The sequence below is a fragment of the Bombina bombina genome, chromosome 2 (assembly GCF_027579735.1).
Source record: "Bombina bombina isolate aBomBom1 chromosome 2, aBomBom1.pri, whole genome shotgun sequence".
NCBI lineage: Eukaryota > Metazoa > Chordata > Amphibia > Anura > Bombinatoridae > Bombina > Bombina bombina.
This window is the reverse complement of record NC_069500.1, coordinates 531,812,930-531,836,180: the sequence shown is the minus strand read 5'-3', so window position 1 is coordinate 531,836,180 and position 23,251 is coordinate 531,812,930. Positions and strand designations below refer to the sequence as shown.

The window sequence follows — 23,251 nt, the reverse complement described above, 5'->3', positions numbered from 1 at the left end:
CCGTTTAAGCCTATGCATTCTTTGGACATTAAATTGCTTTCTTGGAAAGTGTTGTTTCTTTTGGCCATCACTTCTGCTAGAAGAGTTTCTGAATTATCTGCTCTTTCTTGTGAGTCTCCTTTTCTGATTTTTCATCAGGATAAGGCGGTTTTGCAGAATTCATTTAAATTCCTACCTAAAGTTGTGAATTCCAACAATATTAGTAGAGAAATTGTTGTCCCTTCCTTGTGTCCTAATCTTAAGAGTTCTTTGGAAAGATCCTTACATTCTTTGGATGTGGTAAGAGCTTTGAAATATTATGTTGAAGCTACTAAAAAATTCAGGAAGACTTCTAGTCTATTTGTTATCTTTTCTGGTTCTAGGAAAGGTCAGAAGGCTTCTGCTGTTTCCTTGACTTTGTGGTTAAAGCTTTTGATTCATCACGCTTATTTGGAGTCTTTTAAATCCCCGCCTCAGAGGATTACGGCTCATTCTACTAGATCTGTTTCCACTTTCTGGGCTTGTAAGAATGAAGCTTCAGTTGATCAGATTTGCAAAGCAGCAACTTGGTCTTCTTTGCATACATTTACTAAATTCTAGCATTTTTAATGTTTTTTCTTCTTCAGAAGCAGTTTTTGGTAGAAAAGTTCTTCAGGCAGCTGTTTCAGTTTGATTCTTCTGCTTATAATTTCAGTTTTTTTCTTTTTCTTTATAAAATTAAAACTTATGATTTGGGTTGTGGATTAATTTTTTTCAGCGGAATTGGCTGTCTTTATTTTTATCCCTCCCTCTCTAGTACTCTTGAGTGGAGTTCCACATCTTTGGTATTTGCTATCCCATACGTCACTAGCTCATGGACTCTTGCCAATTACATGAAAGAAAACATCATTTATGTAAGAATTTACCTGATAAGTTAATTTCTTTCATATTGGCAAGAGTCCATGAGGCCCACCCTTTTTATGGTGGTTATGATTTTTTTGTATAAAGCACAATTATTCCAATTCCTTTGTTGATGCTTTTTTACTCCTTTCTTTATCACCCCACTACTTGGCTATTTGTTAAACTGAATTGTGGGTGTGGTGAGGGGTGTATTTATAGGCATTTTGAGGTTTGGGAAACTTTGCCCCTCCTGGTAGGATTGTATATCCCATACGTCACTAGCTCATGGACTCTTGCCAATATGAAATAAATGAATTTATCAGGTAAGTTCTTACATAAATGATGTTTTTTCTTTCTATTGGTTGTGAGAGTCCAGGACTGAGTTCTTTACACTGCTCACCTGGCCACTAAGAGGAGGCAGAGAACCGCACACCAAAGCTGTAGTATCCCTCTCACTTCCTTCTCTCTTCCAGTATTTATTTGCCTTGTCAAGGAGATGGCCCGGATTTGGGTGCTCTTGATTGAAGATTGCTTTCTCCCTCAATGGAAAGTTCCTATAAAAGAGGGATTATAGTGTAATGCTAAGGGGGTGTAATGTATCTGGTAGAATTTATTCACTTAGGCTAGCCAAGAAAGTCGCTAGGAAGTTCCTTTGTCTGGCCAGATTATGTTCTTTATGCCTTGACTGCTAGTTACACTAAGGGTCCATGAATGGCTTAATTTCTTTCTAAGAGATACATGCTGCTTATTAAACAGAAATTAGCTTATCCTGCACAGTATAAAACTATTTATACCTCCAGGTTTTGTACACTACTTTATTTGTACTCCTATTCGTCTATTCACTGTGATGCTCTTGAAGCTTTTCTGTCCTTTTAAGAGACACAGCACATTCAGGGATTGCAGTTACAATGCTCCGGTCTCTTGATTGGGACTGGTAGCACACATTTGCAGGAGGTTCCGGCAAAATAGATGACCATTGTACCTTTTGTTGGAGGGGGTAAGACCTTCACACTTAAGCTTTAGGGGGATCAGTTTGTGCTGAGTGTGGCTGGGTCACGGTTCAGGGTCTGTGCCTATACCATATTTTGTCTCCTACAGCGTATTTTACATTATACAGTTTCCTTAACTAGTACCTCTTTACGGTTCTCTGGTATTTATAAAAGGGGTATATTATGGAGCATTAGACACCTGACCCTATTGATTCTATCACTTCTGAGGGGGAATCTCATGATTTTGTGATAGCTAACAACAAATGCTTACTTTGCAAACAGACAACGGTATGCCTGCCTGCTCAACTGTGTAATCCCTGTTTAACATCCGTTTTACAGTCACAGTCAACTCAGATGACCAGTCTCATATTGTGGTGTACAGGGAGGCGTGAAGGATTTTGCGCCTAGTTTTTAAGTACCTTTTACAATCTGCGGTGTCGGATGCTGTGGTTTCCCTCTTGTATGCAAGTAAGCGTAAATCTAAGCATATTACTTCTGACTCTTCTAGGAACAATACTCCAGCACAGACTGCTTAGGAGTCTAAGGATTCTTCTTCGGGCTCTAACTGCGAGATATTCTCTAATGACTCTTGTCCTGGGTCTGATGTGGAAGCAGAAGATTTAATGTTCCACCTTAGGGCTTTGTTGCTGGAGGTTTTAAAAACTCTGGGTTTCCAGGATTCTAGACCTATACAGAGTAAGCCTGTACAGAAACTAAATATGATTTTTAGACCGAAGTCTGAAGTTTCTGATACTTCTCCAGTACCAACTTTAGTATCTGATTTCCTTTTACGCCTTCTCCTACTTTTAAGAAATTATTCCCAGTCCCAGAAGCAAATCTGGAACTCTAGGGAACTGTTCCTAAAGTGGCTGGTGCTAACTCCACTCTAGCGAAAAGAACGACAATCCCATTAGAGGATAGCATTTCATTTAAGGACCCTATGGATAGGAAGCTGGAGCTTTTTTTTTTTTTTTTTTACATAGAGCTTTTTTTTTTTTTTTTTTTTTTTACAAGGAGGTGCTGCAGCTTTCTGATGTGATTCTCATAATTAATTGGTATCTGAATAATCTTCTTTGGAAAAGATTCAGGATAAGATTGAGTCCTTAAAAGAGAGCAAACAAATTCAAATTGTGTGTATTAATACGAAGAATACAGCACTTGCTGTGTTGTGTCATAGAGTCCTCTGGTTGAAAACCTTGTCAACCGACATGGTGTCAAAATCTTGCCTTTTTAGTTTCGCCTTTAAGGGTAAGACTTTATTTGGATGGTAACAGGAGGTAAGGGGTGCCTTTTTACCTCAGGACAGGCAATCCAGAAGCAAATCTGGCTTGTGGTTTTGTTCCTTTCAACAGAAAGATCTATTATAAGGTCTGGAAAGTGTATTTGTCTTGGTGTTCAGGTAAGGGTTTTTCTTGGCATTCTGTAAGAATATCTCATTTTCTGCAATTTCTTCAGGATGTTCTAGATAAAGGTCTATCTACTAGCTCAATCAAGGGATAGATTTTGTCTCTTTCTGTTCTACTTTATAGGAAGCTAGCCAATTTTCATGATATCCAGTCTTTTGTTCAGGTTCTGGCAAAGATTCGCCCTGTGGTTAGACCGGTCTCCCATCCTTGGAATTTAAATTTAGTGTTGAGGGTTTTACAACTTCCTCTATTTGAACCTATGCATTCTCTGGATCTTGAAGATCTTATCTTGGAAGGTTCACTTTTTATTAGCCATTTCATCTGTTTCTGAACTTTCTGCTTTGTTTTGTGATCCTCTCTGTCTGGTATTTTCACAAAGATAATGCCGTATTACGTAGCTGGTTTTCTTCCGAAGGAAATATTGGTCTCTTCCATTTGTCTGAATTTTACTTCTTCTAAGGAAAGACTTCTTCACAACCTGGATGTTGTTAAAGCGCTTTAGTTTTACCTACAGGCTACTAAGGAAATGTGTCAGTCTTCTAGCCTGTTTGTGCTGTATGCTTGGAAACTGAGGGTACACAAAGCTTTTTTTTACTGGTTGAAGAGTCTTATTTGCTTGGCTTACTTGGAGGAAGGCAACAGCCGCCTGCCAGGATTACTGCACATTCTACTCATTCAGTTTCTACCACTTGGGCCTTCCGAAACGAGGCCACAGTTGATCAAATTTGCAGGTCTGCCACGTGGTCATCCTTACACATGTTTACTAAATTTTACAAGTTTGATGTTTTTACCTCAGCTGAGGCAGACTTTGGGAGAAAAGATTTACATGCAGTGCTACTTGGTAAATGGGTGTCTACTGTGTTTTTCTCTCCATCCTTTACGTGGCCTTCTCAGCTTGGGTATTGGTTTCTAAGTGTAAATAATTCAGTCATGGACTCTCACAATCAATAGAAAGAAATCATAATTTATTCTTACCTGATACATATCTTTCTTTCTTGGAACTTTGGTGTAGCTTTCTTTGCCTCCTCCTAGTGGCCAGGTGATGTAATCCCCAAGTGTAAAGAATTCCGTCATGGACTCTTATAACCAAGAAAGAAAAATAAATTTATCAGGTAAGAATGAATTTTGATTCTCTCGCTTTTCTCATTGGGCTCTGTGGAGTGGTTTGGATTTCTAAATTGTCTCATTGTCACAGGTTGGACTTCTTGTTCTCAGATGTGCTCTAGATCTCAATGCTGAACTGTTTCGGTCCAACTTCCCTGATTTAATTCGTCTTTTTCAACACACGCTGAATGAATCACAGAACCAAACTCTCCTCTTCTACACGCTACAGTCACTCACTAGCATTGTGCCAGAATTAGGAGCTCCTGAAACTGTGAGTGCTGTTTTGCTGCTTTTTAATAGTTTATTTTGTGCTTCTGTTCACATTTGTTTTACATTTTCTCCCTCTTTTTTCTTTGTGTTTACTCCTTATTGCCTGCCTTGCTGATTTAATTTATGTTATTTATTCCCATTTGCTAGGCGATTTTATAAATTTTGTTTAGCTCTCTCCATCCTTCCATACTTTAAGTCCTATCTTACCTTCCCATCCCTCCTTCTCTTTCTGCTTTGTTGTTTTATGTGGATATACTGTATCGCTTTCTCCTCTGTGTGCCCTATTTCCTTTCTTTCTATTTTGTTTTCAGTGGGTCCAGTTATTTGATTTTTCTTTTATTAAATTGTTTTGTTTACTTTTTCCTAATTATTTCCTTATTACAGAATTTATTGAGGCCTTTAATTCCAAAACTGCTGATAGCCATACGACAAATAATCAGTGTTAATGAGGTAAGTGGTTTTGACATTTATCATCTTTGCTGAAAGTGAAAAAAATTATGAATTATGTAACGTGAAATATAGCAATATTAAAGGAATATTACTTATTTTTTTCAATATTTACATTTTTTTTAAAATTTAACTCTTTCCTGACGGGGTTAAAGTGTCTACATCGGAACAACTGTTCCAATGTAGACAAATTGAAATCACGCGATCGTGTGATTTCAATTTGTCTACATCGGAACAGATTTCAATTATTGGGTCGGGTCTGGGGGGCGTCCCTATAACCCTAGGAACGCCCTCCAGACCGCGATCAAGTCTGAGAAGCACAGTAGGCTTCAGGACAGCCGTTGGCTATGACATTCTATTCCTTTATAACGGCTTTAAAGCCCAGTGTAATTATGATGGAATAGAACGGCATAACAGCGTTAAAAGGTTAATTTGAAAAAAAATCTATAATTTTTCACTTTATTAGATATGATGCATACTGGTGTAATCATTCATCTTCACCTTTTGTTTTCAATTGATTCTAGTGTATACTAGCACACAAACACAAAAACAAAGAATGTGATGGTAGATAAGAACCAAAAAAACCCATTAAAGGACCAGTAAATAGAGTAGATTTGAATACTCAACAAATGCATGATAAAAAGACAATGCAATAGCACTTTGTTTGAACTTCAAATTAGAACTAGATTTTTTTTCTGACAGATGTCAAAGTTATGTTCATTTCCACTCCCCCTGTATCATGTGACAACCATCAGCCAATCACGAATGAATATACATATAGCCTATGAATTTGTGCACATGCTTAGTAGGAACTCAAAAACTGTAAATATAAAAAGACTGTGCACATTTTGTTAAAGGGACACTGAAGTCACAAAAAAACATAATGAATTCAAAAAATGTACTAAAAGAAAGACCTTTACAATGCCCTATCTGTTTCCAATGCGTAACGTTTTGGCAAAAAGTTTTGCCAATTTTTTTTTAACCCTTTCCAAACCCACTCCGTTGGATGCTTTTACCGTTGTCCAATCAGGGCTGACAACCCAGGTTGGAAGATGGCGGCACTTAGCTGCGATGTGCATGCCCAAGATAGTGCAACGTCATTGAAGACGTCACTCTCTTGATCTCTGTTCTGGATGTAGTAGACCTGATTAAAGTGAGCAATGCTACAAAATCGGCTACTAATGAGATGCAAAAAATAGACATCAAATAGGTTAGTGGGACATGTACTGCCCATATTTGAGGGCTGGATTCTGTGTCGTCATCGTCGATTTATAAAAGTTGATTTTTCTGCCGTTATGGAGCATAGTTTAAGAATAAAACTAGGTAATTTTTTTTTAACATTTATGTACAGTGGGGCAGAAAAGTATTTAGTCAGCCACCAATTGTGCAAGTTCTCCCACTTAAGAAGATAAGAGAGGGGTATACCTCAACTATGAGAGACAAAATGTGGAAAAAAAATCCAGACAATCACGTTGTCTGATTTGGAAAGAATTTATTTGCAAATTATGGTGGAAAATAAGTATTTGGTGAATATCAAAAGTTCATCTCAATACTTTGTTATATATACTTTGTTGGCAATGACAGAGGTCAAAAGTTTTTTGTAAGTCTTCACAAGGTTGTCACACACTGTTGCTGGTATGTTGGCACATTCTTGCATGCAGATCTCCTCTAGATCAGTGATGTTTTGGGGCTGTTGCTGGGCAACATGGACTTTCAACTCCCTCCAAAGGTTTTCTATGGGGTTGAGATCTGGAGACTGGCTAGGCCACTCCAGGACCTTGAAATGCTTCTTACGAAGCCACTCCTTCGTTGCCTGTGCGGTGTGTTTGGGATCATTGTCATGCTGAAAGACAGCCACGTTTCATCTTCAATGCCCTTGCTGATGGAAGGAGGTTTGCACTCAAAATCTCACAATACATGGCCCCATTCATTCTTTCATGTACACGGATCAGTCGTCCTGTTGCCTTTGCAGAGAAACAGCCCCAAAGCATGATGTTGCCACCCCCATGCTTCACAGTAGGTATGGTGTTCTTTGGTTGCAACTCAGCATTCTCTCTCCTCCAAACACGACAAGTTGTGTTTCTACCAAACAGTTCTACTTTGGTTTCATCTGACCATATGACATTCTCCCAATCCACTTCTGGATCATCCAAATGCTCTCTAGCATACTTCAGACGGGCCCGGACATCTACTGCCTTAAGCAGGGGGACACGTCTGGCACTGCAGGATCTGAGTCCCTGGTGGCGTAGTGTGTTACTAATGGTAGCCTTTGTTAAGTTGGTCCCAGCTCTCTGCAGGTCATTCACTAGGTCCCCCCGTGTGGTTCTGGGATGTTTGTTCACCGTTCTTGTGGTCATTTTGACCCCACGGGGGGAGATCTTGCGTGGAGCCCAGGATCGAGGGAGATTATCAGTGGTCTTGTATGTCTTCCGTTTTCTAATTATTGCTCCCACAGTTGATTTCTTCACACCAAGCTGCTTGCCTATTGCAGATTCAGTCTTTCCAGCCTGGTGCAGGTCGACAATTTTGTTTCTGGTGTCCTTTCGACAGCTCTTTGTTCTTCACCATAGTGGAGTTTGGAGTGTGACTGTTTGAGGTTGTGGACAGGTGTCTTTTATACTGATAACAAGTTCAAACAGGTGCCATTAATACAGGTAATGAGTGGAGGACAGAGGAGCCTCTTAAAGAAGAAGATACAGGTCTGTGAGAGCCAGAAATCTTGATTGTTTGTAGGTGACCAAATACTTATTTTCTACCATAATATGCAAATAAATTCTTTCCAAATCAGACAATGTTATTGTCTGTCTGGATTTGTTTCCACATTTTGTCTCTTAGTTGAGGTATAACTATGATGAACATTACAGGCCTCTCTCATCTTCTTAAGTGGGAGAACTTGCACAATTGGTGGCTGACTAAATACTTTTCTTCTATAAGATACGACGAGTCCACGGATTCATCCTTTACTTGTGGGATATTATCCTCCTGCTAACAGGAAGTGGCAAAGAGCACCACAGCAGAGCTGTCTATATAGCTCCTACCTTGACTCCACCCCCCAGTCATTCTCTTTGCCTACACTATGTAATAGGAAGGGTAAAGTGAAAGAGGTGATAAAATGTTAGTTTTTATTTTCTTCAAGCAAGACTTTTTTATTTTAAATGGTACAGGTGAGTGCTATTTTTTCCCAGGCAGCAGATGGAATGAAGATTTCTGCCTGGAGACTGATAATCTTAGCAGTTGTTACTAAGATCCAGAGCAGTTCCCACAGAATGGCTGAGGAGTACTTAAGAAACTTCAGTGTGAGGAACGTTTTTCATGCTACAAGCATTGAGGTATGTTCAGTCATTTTTTTCTGGAGAGACTGTGTTATTTCAGAATTGGCTGACAGTATCCCCATGAGGGAAGGGGTAAGCAGTTATCCTAATGTATAGAGAGGGGTATTACTGGACCTGTATGTTGGGCTGTAAAAAATGGTTGACACTGATGACATGATGTTTGTGGGCAAACGATTCTATGTTGGGAGATAAAATAACATTTTTTGTGGCAAACATTTTCAATTTATTTTGGCAATGGAGGGTACACATGGCTGCATTTAGATGGGTATATGAACCCACATGGCTAGGTTTTTAGACCGCTCTGGTGCGGTTATTGTTTAAGGCTGTGAGACATCGAGTTAGATGGGCGGGGCCTATTTTCGCGCCTCAGTTGCGCAGTTGTATTCCCCATGCAAGCAGCAAGCTCCAGCTCCGTTGGGCCTTTCAGGAAAGTTTGGGCCTAATCGAAGGGTTAATCCGATTTTGCTTACCCCTGAGGGCAGGTAGGCGCCACAGCAGGGCTGTGGCGAGGTGCAGGTTTTTTTTTTTGCTTAATTATAACGTTTTTGGTATAATGTTTTTTTTGTTCTTAAAGGGACAGTTCACCCCAAAACTTTCTCCCCTTTAAATTATTCCCAATGATCCTTTTTACCTGCTAGAGTGTATTAAATTGGTTGCAAGTAGCTCCTTTACTCATATTTCATCACTTGAAATAGCTGATTTAGCTTGTGGTTTCCCAACCTATACTGAAAGTTTTGATACTGGCATATACGCTATTGACAAGCCTAAGTGTAAACAGCCAGCAGAATAGATTACACCCTCAGTGGGGGGCATGATAGTTAAGTAATAAAATGATAATTTCTCCAACATAGGTGTGTCCGGTCCACGGCGTCATCCTTACTTGTGGGATATTCTCTTCCCCAACAGGAAATGGCAAAGAGCCCAGCAAAGCTGGTCACATGATCCCTCCTAGGCTCCGCCTACCCCAGTCATTCTCTTTGCCGTTGTACAGGCAACATCTCCACGGAGATGGCTTAGAGTTTTTTAGTGTTTAACTGTAGTTTTTCATTATTCAATCAAGAGTTTGTTATTTTCAAATAGTGCTGGTACGTACTATTTACTCAGAAACAGAAAAGAGATGAAGAATTCTGTTTGTATGAGGAAAATGATTTTAGCAACCGTAACTAAAATCCATGGCTGTTCCACACAGGACTGTTGAGAGCATTTAACTTCAGTTGGGGGAACAGTTTGCAGTCTCTTGCTGCTTGAGGTATGACACATTCTAACAAGACGATGTAATGCTGGAAGCTGTCATTTTCCCTATGGGATCCGGTAAGCCATGTTTATTACGATTGTAAATAAGGGCTTCACAAGGGCTTATTTAAACTGTAGACTTTTTCTGGGCTAAATCGATTGATTATTAACACATATTTAGCCCTGAGGAATCATTTTATCTGGGTATTTTGATATAATAATATCGGCAGGCACTGTTTTAGACACCTTATTCTTTAGGGGCTTTCCCCAAGCATAGGCAGAGTCTCATTTTCGCGCCGGTGTTGCGCACTTGTTTTTGAGAGGCATGGCATGCAGTCGCATGTGAGAGGAGCTCTGATACTTATAAAAGACTTCTGAAGGCGTCATTTGGTATCGTATTCCCCTTTGGGTTTGGTTGGGTCTCAGCAAAGCAGATACCAGGGACTGTAAAGGGGTTTAAAGCTTAAAACGGCTCCGGTTCCGTTATTTTAAGGGTTAAAGCTTCCAAAATTGGTGTGCAATATTTTCAAGGCTTTAAGACGCTGTGGTGAAAATTTGGTGAATTTTGAACAATTCCTTCATGTTTTTTCGCAATTGCAGTAATAAAGTGTGTTCAGTTTAAAATTTAAAGTGACAGTAACGGTTTTATTTTATTAAAAGCATCATCAGATTGGCTTACGAGACTGCCGGACGGCAGCCTCCCGAAAGAATCACAGCTCATTCCACTAGGGCTGTGGCTTCCACATGGGCCTTCAAGAACGAGGCTTCTGTTGATCAGATATGTAGGGCAGCGACTTGGTCTTCACTGCACACTTTTACCAAATTTTACAAGTTTGATACTTTTGCTTCTTCTGAGGCTATTTTTGGGAGAAAGGTTTTGCAAGCCGTGGTGCCTTCCATTTAGGTGACCTGATTTGCTCCCTCCCTTCATCCGTGTCCTAAAGCTTTGGTATTGGTTCCCACAAGTAAGGATGACGCCGTGGACCGGACACACCTATGTTGGAGAAAACAGAATTTATGTTTACCTGATAAATTTCTTTCTCCAACGGTGTGTCCGGTCCACGGCCCGCCCTGGTTTTTTTAATCAGGTCTGATATTTTATTTTCTTTAACTACAGTCACCACGGTACCATATGGTTTCTCCTATGCAAATATTCCTCCTTAACGTCGGTCGAATGACTGGGGTAGGCGGAGCCTAGGAGGGATCATGTGACCAGCTTTGCTGGGCTCTTTGCCATTTCCTGTTGGGGAAGAGAATATCCCACAAGTAAGGATGACGCCGTGGACCGGACACACCGTTGGAGAAAGAAATTTATCAGGTAAACATAAATTCTGTTTTTCGATTGTTCTCTCTATGTATTGAGCTTTGGTGTTCCAGACAAATATAAGATAAGGAAGCAAGTGTGTGTGTACACAAAGTGATAACATAATGAGATCTGATATTACCTGAAGCTCAACCCATTGTAATAGGCTGTGGTTTAAAAGCACAAAACCAACTACTTCATATACACAAATAAACCTGAAAATGCAATTTCTCACATTTTATCTACTGCAGCTGGTATAAACAAGTAATTGAAAATACATTAAAGGAAAAACAATTTTACAGTGTACTGTCCCTTTAAGGGTTAAGTAGTCTTTTTCTTGTGGTGCAATCTTAGCTGACAAGTTGGGATACATTTATCATAAAATTGAGATAATTTTATCGTTTTAAAGCAGTTTTTGAAAAATTCTATGCTTTTTTTCTGTTAAAGGCACAGTACCGCTTTTTCAGATTATTTTTTTCACAAAATAAAGTGTTTTCAAGCCTGTTTGTGGTCATTACTAGCCTGTTTTAACATGTCTGACGTTGAGGAAAGCCAATGTTCCATGTGTTTAGAAGCCATTGTGGAACCCCCACTTCAAATGTGTCCCTCATGTACTGAAAGGGCCTTACATTGCAAAGAACATATTTTAGCTGATAAAAGTATGTCTCAGGATGATTCTCAGTCAGAAGAGAATCAGGTTATGCCATCTACTTCTCCCCAAGTGTCACAACCTTTAACGCCCGCCCAAGCGACGCCAAGTACTTCTAGTGCATCTAATTCTTTCACCCTGCAAGATATGGCTGCAGTTATGTCTACTACAGAGGTATTATCTAAACTGCCTGGTTTACAGGGTAAGCGCAGTAGGTCCGGTATTAGAGTAAATGCTGAGCCCTCTGATGCTTTATTGGCCATCTCCGATGTACCCTCACAGTGTTCTGATTTGGGGGTGGGGGAATTGCTGTTTGAGGGAGAGCTTTCTGATTCAGTTAAGATGTTCCCTCAAACAGACTCAGATGTGACGGCCTTTAAGTTTAAGCTTGAACACCTCCGCTTGTTACCCGGAGGTCTTAGCGACTCTGGATGATTGTGACCCTATTGTCATCCCGCCAGAGAAACTGTGTAAAATGGATAAATATCTAGAGGTCCTTTCTTACACTAATGTTTTTCCAGTCCCTAGAAGAATTTCGGACATTGTTACTAATGATTGGGATAGACCAGGCATTCCGTTCTCTCCCCCTCCTACTTTTAAGAAAATGTTTCCCATATCTGACACCATTCGGGATTCGTGGCAGACGGTCTCTAAGGTGGAGGGAGCTATTTCTACCCTGGCTAAGCGTACAACTATACCTATTGAGGACAGTTGTGCTTTCAAAGATCCTATGGATAAAAAATTAGAAGGGCTTCTAAAGAAGTTGTTTATTCATCAGGGTTTTCTTCTGCAACCTATAGCGTGCATTGTTCCAGTAACTACTGCAGCAGCTTTTTGGTTTGAGGCTCTAGAGGAGTCTATTAAGGTTGAGACTCCATTAGATGATATTTTGGATAGTATTAATGCTTTCAAGCTAGCAAATTCTTTTATTACAGATGCTGCTTTCCAAATGGCTAAATTAGCGGCTAAGAATGCAGGCTTTGCCATTTTAGCGCGTAGAGTGTTATGGCTTAAGTCATGGTCTGCTGATGTATCATCTAAATCCAAGCTTTTAGCTATTCCCTTTAAGGGTAATACCCTATTCGGGCCTGAACTAAAGGAGATCATTTCTGACATTACTGGAGGTAAAGGTCATGCCCTTCCTCAGGACAAGACGGTTAAAATGAGGACCAAACAGAATAATTTTTGTTCCTTTCGAAACTTTAAAGGCAGTCCCTCTACTTCCTCATCCGCCTCCAAGCAGGAGGGGAACTTTGCTCAATCCAAGTCAGTCTGGAGACCTAACCATACCTGGAATAAAGGTAAACAGGCCAAGATCCCGCTGCTGCTACCAAAACAGCATGAAGGTGCAGCCCCCGATCCGGGACCGGATCTAGTAGGGGGCAGACTTTCTCTCTTTGCTCAAGCTTGGGCAAGAGACGTTCAGGATTCCTCGGCATTAGAAATTGTGACCCATGGGTATCGTCTAGAATTCAAAGATTCTTTCCCAAGGGGGAGATTTCATCTTTCACTTTTGTCTGTAAACCAGACAAACAGAGAGGCGTTCTTACGCTGTGTAGAAGACCTATATACCATGGGTGTAATCTGCCCAGTTCCAAAATTAGAACAAGGGCAGGGGTTTTACTCCAATCTGTTCGTGGTTCCCAAAAAAGAGGGAACGTTCAGACTGATTTTAGATCTCAAAACTCTAAACAAATTTCTCAGAGTCCCATCGTTCAACAATTTTACCAATGATCCAGGAGGGTCAATATATGACCACCGTGGATTTGAAGGATGCGTATCTTCACATTCCTATCCACAAAGATCATCACCAGTTCCTCAGGTTCGCCTTCCTGGACACACATTACCTTCCTTTCGGGTTGGCCACAGCTCCCAGAATTTTCACAAAGGTGCTAGGGTTCCTTCTGGCGGTTCTAAGGCCGTGGGGCATAGCAGTGGCGCCCTATATGGACGATATTTTGATTCAGGCGTCAACTTACCATCTAGCCAAATCTCACACGGACATCTTGTTGGCTTTTCTAAGAACTCACGGGTGGAAGGTGAACATAAAATAGAGTTCACTTGTTCCTCTGACAAAAGTTCCATTCCTAGGAACTCTGATAGCCTCGGTAGACATGAAGATTTTTCTGACGGAGTGCAGAAAATCAAAGATTTTAACCACTTGCCGAGCACTTCATTCCATTCCTCGGCCATCAGTGGCTCAGTGTATGGAGGTAATTGGACTAATGGTAGCGGCAATGGACATAGTTCAGTTTGCTCGCTTACATCTCAGATCACTGCAGCTGTGCATGCTCAGACAGTGGAATGGGGATTATGCGGATTTATCTCCGTGGATAAATTTGGATCTAGAGACCAGAGACTCTCTTCATTGGTGGTTGTCACAGGATCATCTGTCCCAGGGAATGTGCTTCCGCAGGCCAGCATGGGTCATAGTGACGACGGACGCCAGCCTCTTGGGCTGGGGTGCAGTCTGGAATTCCCTGAAGGCTCAGGGTGTGTGGACTCAGGAGGAGTCCTTACTACCAATAAATATTCTGGAGCTGAGAGTGATTTTCAACGCGCTTCAAGCGTGGCCTCAGCTGGCTTCGGCCAAATTCATAAGACTCCAGTCGGACAATATCACGACTGTAGCATATATCAATCATCAAGGGGTAACAAAGAGTTCTCTAGCGATGATAGAGGTTTCCAAAATAATTTGATGGGCAGAGACTCACTCTTGCCATCTATCAGCAATATATATCCCAGGAGTGGAGAACTGGGTAGCAGATTTTCTAAGTCGTCAGACTTTTCATCTGGGGGAGTGGGAACTCCATCCGGAGGTGTTTGCAAAATTGATTCATCAATGGGGCACACCGGAATTGGATCTGATGGCATCTCGTCAGAAACTTCCTTGTTATGGGTCCAGATCAAGGGATCCTCAAGCAGTACTGATAGATGCTCTAGCAGTACCGTGGTCGTTCAACCTGGCTTATGTGTTTCCTCCTTTTCCTCTCCTACCTCGTCTGATTGCAAGAATCAAACAGGAGAGGGCTTCGTTAATCTTGATAGCGCCTGCATGGCCACGCAGGACTTGGTATGCAGATCTGGTGGAAATGTCATCTCTGCCACCGTGGAAACTGCCACTGAGACAGGACCTTCTCATTCAGGGTCCGTTCCAACATCCAAATCTAGTTTCTCTGCAGCTTTCTGCCTGGAGATTGAACGCTTGATTCTATCTAAGCGGGGATTCTCTGAGTCGGTCATTGATACCTTGATTCAGGCTTGGAAGCCTGTCACTAGGAAAATTTATCATAAGATATGGCGTAAATATCTTTATTGGTGCGAATCCAAAGGCTGCTCATGGAGTAAGATCAGGATTCCTAGGATTTTGTCCTTTCTCCAAGAAGGATTGGAGAAGGGGTTATCAGCTAGTTCCTTAAAGGGACAGATTTCTGCTTTGTCAATCTTATTACACAAGCGTCTGGCAGATGTCCCAGACGTTCAGTCGTTTTGTCAGGTTTTGGTTAGAATTAAGTCTGTGTTTAAACCTGTTGCTCCGCCATGGAGTTTGAATTTAGTTCTTAATGTTCTTCAAGGGGTTCTGTTTGAACCCATGCATTCCATAGATATTAAACTGTTATCTTGAAAACTTTTGTTTTTAGTAGCTATTTCTTCGGCTCAAAGAGTTTCTGAGCTTTCTGCATTACATTGTGATTCCCCTTATCTTATCTTCCATTCTGATAAGGTGGTTTTGCGTACTAAACCTGGATTCCTTCCTAAGGTTGTTTCAAATAAGAATATTAATCAGGAAATTGTTGTTCCTTCTTTGTGTCCTAACCCTTCTTCTAAGAAGGAGCGTCTGTTACATAACTTGGACGTGGTTCGTGCCTTGAAGTTTTACTTGCAAGCGACCAAGGATTTCCGTCAAACATCTTTTTTGTTTGTTGTCTATTCTGGAAAGCGTAGAGGTCAAAAAGCTACGGCTACCTCTCTTTCTTTTTGGCTGAAAAGCAACATCTGTTTGGCATACGAGACTGCTGGACAGCAGCCTCCTGAGAAAATTACAGCTCATTCTACTAGAGCGGTGGCTTCCACATGGGCTTTTAAAAACGATGCTTCTGTTGAACAGATTTGTAAGGCTGCGACTTGGTCTTCCCTTCATACCTTTTCCAAATTTTACAAATTTGATACTTTTGCTTCTTCTGAGGCTATTTTTGGGAGAAAAGTTCTTCAAGCAGTGGTGTCTTCTGTTTAGGTTTAGGTATCTGTCTTGTCCCTCCCGTTCATCAGTGTCCTGTAGCTTTGGTATTGTATCCCACAAGTAAAGGATGAATCCGTGGACTCGTATCTTATAGAGGAAAAGGAAATTTATGCTTACCTGATAAATTGATTTCTTCTAAGATACGATGAGTCCACGGCCCGCCCTGTCAATTTAAGACAGATTATATTTCTTTTACAAGATATACCGAGTCCACGGGTTTCATCCTTTACTTGTGGGATATATTCCTCCTGCTAACAGGAAGTGGCAAAGAGCACCACAGCAGAGCTGCTATATAGGGCCTCCCTTAACTCCTCCCCCCAGTCATTCTCTTTGCCTATGCTAGTAATAGGAAGGGTAAAGTTAAGAGGTGATAAAATAATAGTTTTAGTTTCTTCAATCAAGAGTTTTTTTATTTTAAAATGGTACCGATGAGTACTATTTATCCTCAGGCAGGACATAGAAGAAGAATTCTGCCTTGAGTCTGATGATCTCAGCGGTTGTAACTGAGATCCTTGTTTGCTTCCCACAAGATGACTGAGGAGTACAGAGAAAGCTTCAGTGTGGGGAACGTTTCTGATACATGCAGCTTTGAGGTATGTGCAGTCATGTATATTCTGAAGAGACCTGGTAGATTCAGAATTGGCTGACATATATTATATCTGGTAAGAGGGGTAAACAGTAGTCCGGGTAGGGTGGTACTGGACCCCTGTGTTTAATGACCTTTGTGAGAACTGCAAGGGACACTTAAGAGCTTGGTTAGACACTAAGACAGCCTGGAGTACGCTATTTTTTATTGAAATAAGGCTTATCAGGGCTGATGCGTTTATATTTTGGGGTTCCACATGGCACTTAATATATTAGGCATTACTTATTCACAGACCGCTTCCCATGCTGCTGGTGGTGTTTATTTTCCATTGTACATGATGGGCGGGGCCTAATTTTCGCGCCTCAGTGCGCAGTTAGAGCCGGAGAGTACAGCCATTACTCCGGTTAGGACCAGATTGTGAGGCTGCATTGTGGAGCAAGTCCGGATTGTTTGTACTGATATTTGGGGCAGGTAGGCGCAACAGCAGAGCTGTGGCGAAGTGCAGAGACAGTTTAAACGTTTTTTTCCATTGTAACTTTTCTTTGTGTGCCTCACCGTATTTTTAAGGTTCAAAGTCTCTTTCTTACTTGGGGTGCAATATCCGACTGCACATTAGGTGCTTTCCCTATCAAAATTTTCAATTTTCCTTAACGTTTTAGCACTTTTGGGAAGTCTGTGTACACTTTTTTTTCCTTAAAGGTACAGTAACGGTTTTTTACGAAAAAAATTTCTCACATAATAAAGATTGTTAACGACTTGTGCTGTTATTACTAGTCTGTTCAACATGTCTGACAATGAAAATATTTCTGACAGAAGTCAGAAAATCAAAGATTCTGAATACTTGCCGAGCTCTGCAGTCCATTCATCGGCCATCAGTGGCTCAGTGTATGGAAGTCATCGGACTAATGGTAGCAGCAATGGATATCATCCCGTTTGCTCGCTTTCATCCCAGACCACTACACTGACGCCAGTCTCCTGGGCTGGGGTGCAGTCTGGAATTCCCTGAAGGCTCAGGGTGTGTGGACTCAGGTGGAGTCTCAATTGCCAATCAATATTCTGGAACTGAGAGTGATATTCAACGCGCTGCTGGCGTGGCCTCAGTTGGCTTCGGCCAAATTCATAAGATTCCAGTCGGACAATATCACGACTGTGGCATATATCAATCATCAGGGGGGAACAAGGAGTTCTCTAGCGATGATAGAAGTATCAAAGATAATTTGATGGGCGGAAGCTCACTCTTGCTATCTGTCTGCGATCTATATCCCAGGAGCAGAAAACTGGGAAGCGGATTTTTTAAGTCATCAGACTTTTCATCCGGGGGAGTGGGAACTTCATCCGGAGGTGTTTGCAACCTTGATTCATCAATGGGGCACACCGGAATTGGATCTGATGGCATTGCCAGAATCAAACAGGAGAGGGCTTCAGTAATTCTAATGGCCCCTGCGTGGCCACGCAGGACCTGGTATGCAGATCTAGTGGACATGTCGTCTCTGCCACCGTGGAGACTGCCATTGAGAAAGGACCTTCTCATTCAAGGTCCTTTCCAACATCCAAATCTAACTTCTCTGCAGCTGACTGCTTGGAGATTGAACGCTTGATTTTATCTAAGCGGGGTTTCTCTGAGCCGGTCATTGATACTCTGATTCAGGCTCGCAAGCCGGTTACTAGAAAAATTTACCATAAGATATGGCGTAAATATCTTTATTGGTGTGAATCCAAGGGTTACTCATGGTTTAAGATTAGGATTCCTAGGATTTTGTCTTTTCTCCAAGAAGGATTGGAGAAGGGATTATCAGTTAGTTCCTTGAAGGGACAAATTTCTGCTTTGTCAATTTTGCTTCACAAGCGTCTGGCAGATGTCCCAGATGTTCAGGCTTTTTGTCAGGCTTTAATCAGAATCAAGCCTGTGTTTAAAACAATTTCTCCGCCATGGAGCTTGAATTTAGTTCTTAATGTTCTTCAAGGGGTTCCGTTTGAACCCATGCATTCCATAGATATTAAACTGTTATCTTGAAAACTTTTGTTTTTAGTAGCTATTTCTTCGGCTCAAAGAGTTTCTGAGCTTTCTGCATTACATTGTGATTCCCCTTATCTTATATTCCATTCTGATAAGATGGTTTTGCGTACTAAACCTGGATTCCTTCCTAAGGTTGTTTCAAATAAGAATATTAATCAGGAAATTGTGGTTCCTTCCTTGTGTCCTAATCCTTCCTCTATGAAGTAACGTTTGTTACATAATTTGGATGTGGTTCACTCTTTAAAATTTTATTTACAAGTGACCAAGGATTTCCGTCAAACATCTTCCCTGTTTGTTGTTTATTCTGGGAAGCGTAGGGGTCAAGAAGCTACGGCTACCTCTCTCTCTTTTTGGCTGAGAAGCATCATCCACCTGGCATATGAGACTGCTGGACAGCAGCCCCCTGAAAAGATTACAGCTCATTCCACTAGAGCTGTTGAACAGATTTGTAAGGCTGTGACTTGGTCCTCCCTTCATACGTTTTCCAAATTTTCCAAATTTGATACTTTTGCTTCTTCTGAGGCTATTTTTGGGAGAAAGGTGCTTCAAGCAGTGGTGCCTTCCGTTTAGGTTCCTGTCTTGTCTCTCCCTTTCAGCCGTGTCCTAAAGCTTTGGTATTGGTATCCCACAAGTAAAGGATGAAACCCGTGGACTCTGTATATCTTGTAAAAGAAAAGGAAATTTATGCTTACCTGATAAATTAATTTATTTTACGATATACCGAGTCCACGGCCCACCCTGTCATTTTGAGACAGGATTTATTTTTTATAAACTTTAGTCACCTCTGCACCTTGTTAATTCTTTCCCTTTCTCTTCCTATACCTTTGGTCGAATGACTGGGGGGAGGAGTTAAGGGAGGAGCTATATAGCAGCTCTGCTGTGGTGCTCTTTGCCACTTCCTGTTAGCAGGAGGAATATATCCCACAAGTAAAGGATGAAACCCGTGGACTCGGTATATCGTAAAAGAAATTAATTTATCAGGTAAGCATAAATTTCCTTTTTTTGTTTAAAATTTCAGTCACCTCTGCACCTTTTAGTTTCTCCTTTTTCTTCCTATACCTCCGGTCGAATGACTGGGGGGTGGAGTCAAGGGAGGAGCTATATAGACAGCTCTGCTGTGGTGCTATTGCCACTTCCTGTTAGCAGGAGGATAATATCCCACAAGTAAAGGATAAATCCGTGTACTCGTCGTATCTTAGAAGAAATCAATTTATCAGGTAAGCATAAATTTCCTTTTTTGCCCCACTGTATATGATGTGAAATCTGGGGTCCGTTTATGCCATAAAACATAAAAGTATGTAACCTTTTAATAGAAGTAAATTGGAAAGTTGTTTAAAATTGCATGCTCTGTCTTAATCATGAAAACATAATTCATGTAAGAACTTTCCTGATGATAAATTCATTTCTTTCATGGTGGTGAGAGTCCACAAGCTAGTTACTGATGGGATATACATTCCTACCAGGAGGGGGCCAAGTTTCCCCAAACCTCAAATTCCTATAAATACACCTCCCACCTCACGCCTACCTCAGTTTAACGTATAGCCAAGTTAGTGAGGTGTAAAAGGAGTAAAAGCATTCAAAAAGAGGAACAGGATAAATAATGTGCTTTATACAAAAAAATCATAACCCTAAAAAAATGGGTGGGTCTCGTGGACTCTCGCCACCATGGAAGAAATGAATTTATCAGGTAAGTACTTACATAAATTATGTTTTCTTTCATATAGGTGGTGAGAGTCCACAAGCTAGCTACTGATGGGATATAATACCCAAGATGTGGAAGTCGACGAGTAACTATAGAGGGAGGGATGAAATAAAAACAGCTGTTTCCGCTGAGAAATTAAATCCAAAAAAATAATTGTTTTCTTAAAAATTTAAAAAACTTAAATCATAGGCACTAGAATCATGCTGAGACAGCTGCCTGAAGAACCTTTCTTCCAAAAGCTGCTTCCAAAGAAGCAAAAATGTCAAAATGGTAAAATTTTGTAATGTATGCAAAGAGGACCAAGTGGCTGCTTTGCAGATTTGATCAACTGAATCTTAATTCTTGAAAGCCCAAGATGTGGCAACTGATCATGTAGAATGATCTGTTATTCTCTGAGGTAGAGACTGCCCCACCTTCAAATAAGCTTTGGGAATCAGAAGTTTCAACCAAGATGCCAAAGAAATAGTAGAGGCTTTCTGACCTTTTTCTGGAGCCAAAAAAATAAATAAAAGACTAGAAGTCTTTCTGAGATCTTTAGTAGCATTAACATAATATTTTAAAAGCTATTACCACATCCAAAGAAAGTAAAGATCTTTCAAGAGTATTCTTAGGATTAGGACACAAGGAAGGAACAATCATTTCCCCATTATTGTTAGAATTCACAACTTTAGGCAAAAGTTTAAACGAGGTCCGTAAAACAGCTTTATCTTAATGGAAAATCAGATAAGGAGACTCGCAAGAGAGAGCCGACAATTCAGAAACTCTTCTAGCAGAAGAGATAGCCAAGAGAAATGACACTTTCCAAGAATCTGTAATCTGTAGGGCAAACCAAGGAGGCCCCTTGAACAATAAGGTAAGGTGATGGTTTAACCACCAAGTCAGAGAGAGTTGGGATTTAAGTATATAAATTGTGATATCTGAGTATAATCCCTGCACCATTGGTGCAACATGCAAAACTGTAGAGGTCTCATATGAAAACGAGCAAAAGGGATCATGTCCGATGCTGCAGTCATGAGACCTAAAACTTTCATGCACATAGTCACTGAAGGGAATGCTAGGAACTGAAGATTAGACAAGCTGAAACCAATCTCAAACGTCTATTTTCTGTTAGATTCAGTGTCCATGACTATCCCTATCTGGAAACCTAAAAAGGTGACCTTTTCCTTCTAAATACAGGAAGAGTCCACAGCTGCATTCATTACTTTTGGGAAATACAGAACCTGGCCACCAGGATGAGGCAAAGACACCCCAGCCAAAGGCTTAAATACCTCTTCCACTTCCCTCATCTCCCAGTCATTCTTTGCCTTTCGTCACAGGAGGTTGGCAGAGAAGTTTTGGAAGATATGGAGTAGTTTCTTATGGAGGGTAGTACTCTTCCAGATGGGACTGGAGTTTTAAGTAGTCTTGTCAGCCTCTCAGTGAGAGCATTGATGAAAGTTAGAGTCCGGAGATGCAGGGAGAGTCTTTCTGCAAAATCATCACGACTCATATTAACAGCTCCATAAGCAATCAGCGTTGACGAGTTTCACTGCCTGCTTTTCTGCCCTCATGTCCATGTCAGAAGCGTTGCTATCATCTGTCAAACTTGAAGGACCCTGTTACTGTTCCATGGCATAGATTCCGGTAAGATCGTTTTACATTTTTTTACATGCTTGTAACGTAATGAGAAGACAGGGTCTCAGTGGAACTCCTTTATCTTTATGCAATCAAGGGTTATTATCTCCGGAGGGGGATTATTGAACAGTGGGGGCTTTTAGTCATGTTTGTTATGTGATTTTGACGGCTTATGTGTATGGTTGTTTGGGGCTCATAGGCTTTTACGGAACATACAGGTTATTTTCAAGCTGCACAGTTTTATGGACTGGCGCGCTTTTCTTAGCGGGAGGATTCCTGCACGTTGCACCATGTGACCGAGTGCGGTCACGTTTTTGTTCCCATTTCCGTATTCCTGACCGTACGACTGGAGAGAGTATCTGTTTTCTTTTTATGTCTGGGTCATAGGAAGTGGTGAGTGCCCCAGCCATTGGGGGTGTATGGTGCCAGTTGTTTTCTTTTGTTGACCATAATCTACTTAGTTGAGTTATGGAGTATGTTGGTATGTTAGAGAGGGTTTCCTCTGATTCAGATTGTGATACCAGTGTATATTGTGAGGAGGCCCGGGTATCCCATCCCTCTCAATTATGTTCCGTATGCGGCAATAGAGTGTTCTCTTCTTCCCATGTTGGAATGTTAGAGACCAATGAGCCATCGGCCTCTGAGGATTCGGCATCCCGTGAGGTGCGTTCCCTAACTTCTTCTGTTCCTACACAGGCGGTTGCCCCGCATCCCGTTACCCCTTCTCCTGAGGGAGATCTTTTTCCGCCAGAGGTTACTGCACGGTTTCGCATGGCCTTATCTCTGGCCTTAGTGCATTTGCATCTTTCTGCCACCTGCAAGTGAAGTCTTAATCCGTGTTCTACTGCCCAAGGTCTGGCATGCAAGAGGACTGTGGTATCTGATCAGTCTTCTGGGGAAGCGGTGTCCTCTGAGGCTTCAGAGGGGCTATCTATAGGGTCAGAGACCCCGTATACTCTGACTGAGGTGGATTTTGCTATTAGATTTAGAATGGCTCGTCTGCGTGTACTTCTGAGAGAAGTTTTGGCGACGTTGGAGTATCCTATTTCTGATCCGTCCGCTGAATCTCAGTTGGCTGATTCAGATAGAGAGCCCTTGTTTAGACGACTGGAGGGATGGTGATCCTATTTCTTATCGTCTTTCTATTGTTCTTATTTTTTATTCAGATTCCCAGTTTGGAGCTCTTGAGGAATTGTGTTGCATGATGGGCGGGTCCTGTCGGTTTCACTTTCCCTTGGGCTATCTCTTGTGTGCGCAGGCCTATTTTCTTTTCTAATTCGGTTGGGATAAGTTTTATTTTCCTGTTATTTTTTGAGCGTGAGATTATGTTGAAACTCTTCTTAGGAAGACTTTTCGCTCTGAGATTCTGGTATTAGCGATTTTATGTCGCGATTGAAGGAATCTTCCAGTGGAAGTTAAAAACCCCCCAAAAAACTGTCTCTGGTCAGGGTGTTGTTCCCTTGATATGTCCGAGACTATAGTTAAGCTTCAGAGCTTCTAT

General features: G+C 41.2%; 1 protein-coding gene across 2 annotated transcripts in view; it reads left to right on the top strand.

Moving 5' to 3' along the window:
- Positions 1-23,251, top strand: part of IPO4 (importin 4) — a 722,238-nt gene that overhangs the window by 90,368 nt on the left and 608,619 nt on the right. For both annotated transcript variants that reach the window (XM_053702364.1, XM_053702363.1), the window contains exons 6-7: positions 4,449-4,628; positions 5,012-5,077. In XM_053702364.1, coding sequence (XP_053558339.1) covers positions 4,449-4,628; positions 5,012-5,077 — 246 coding nt within the window. The remainder of the gene's footprint in view (positions 1-4,448; positions 4,629-5,011; positions 5,078-23,251) is intronic.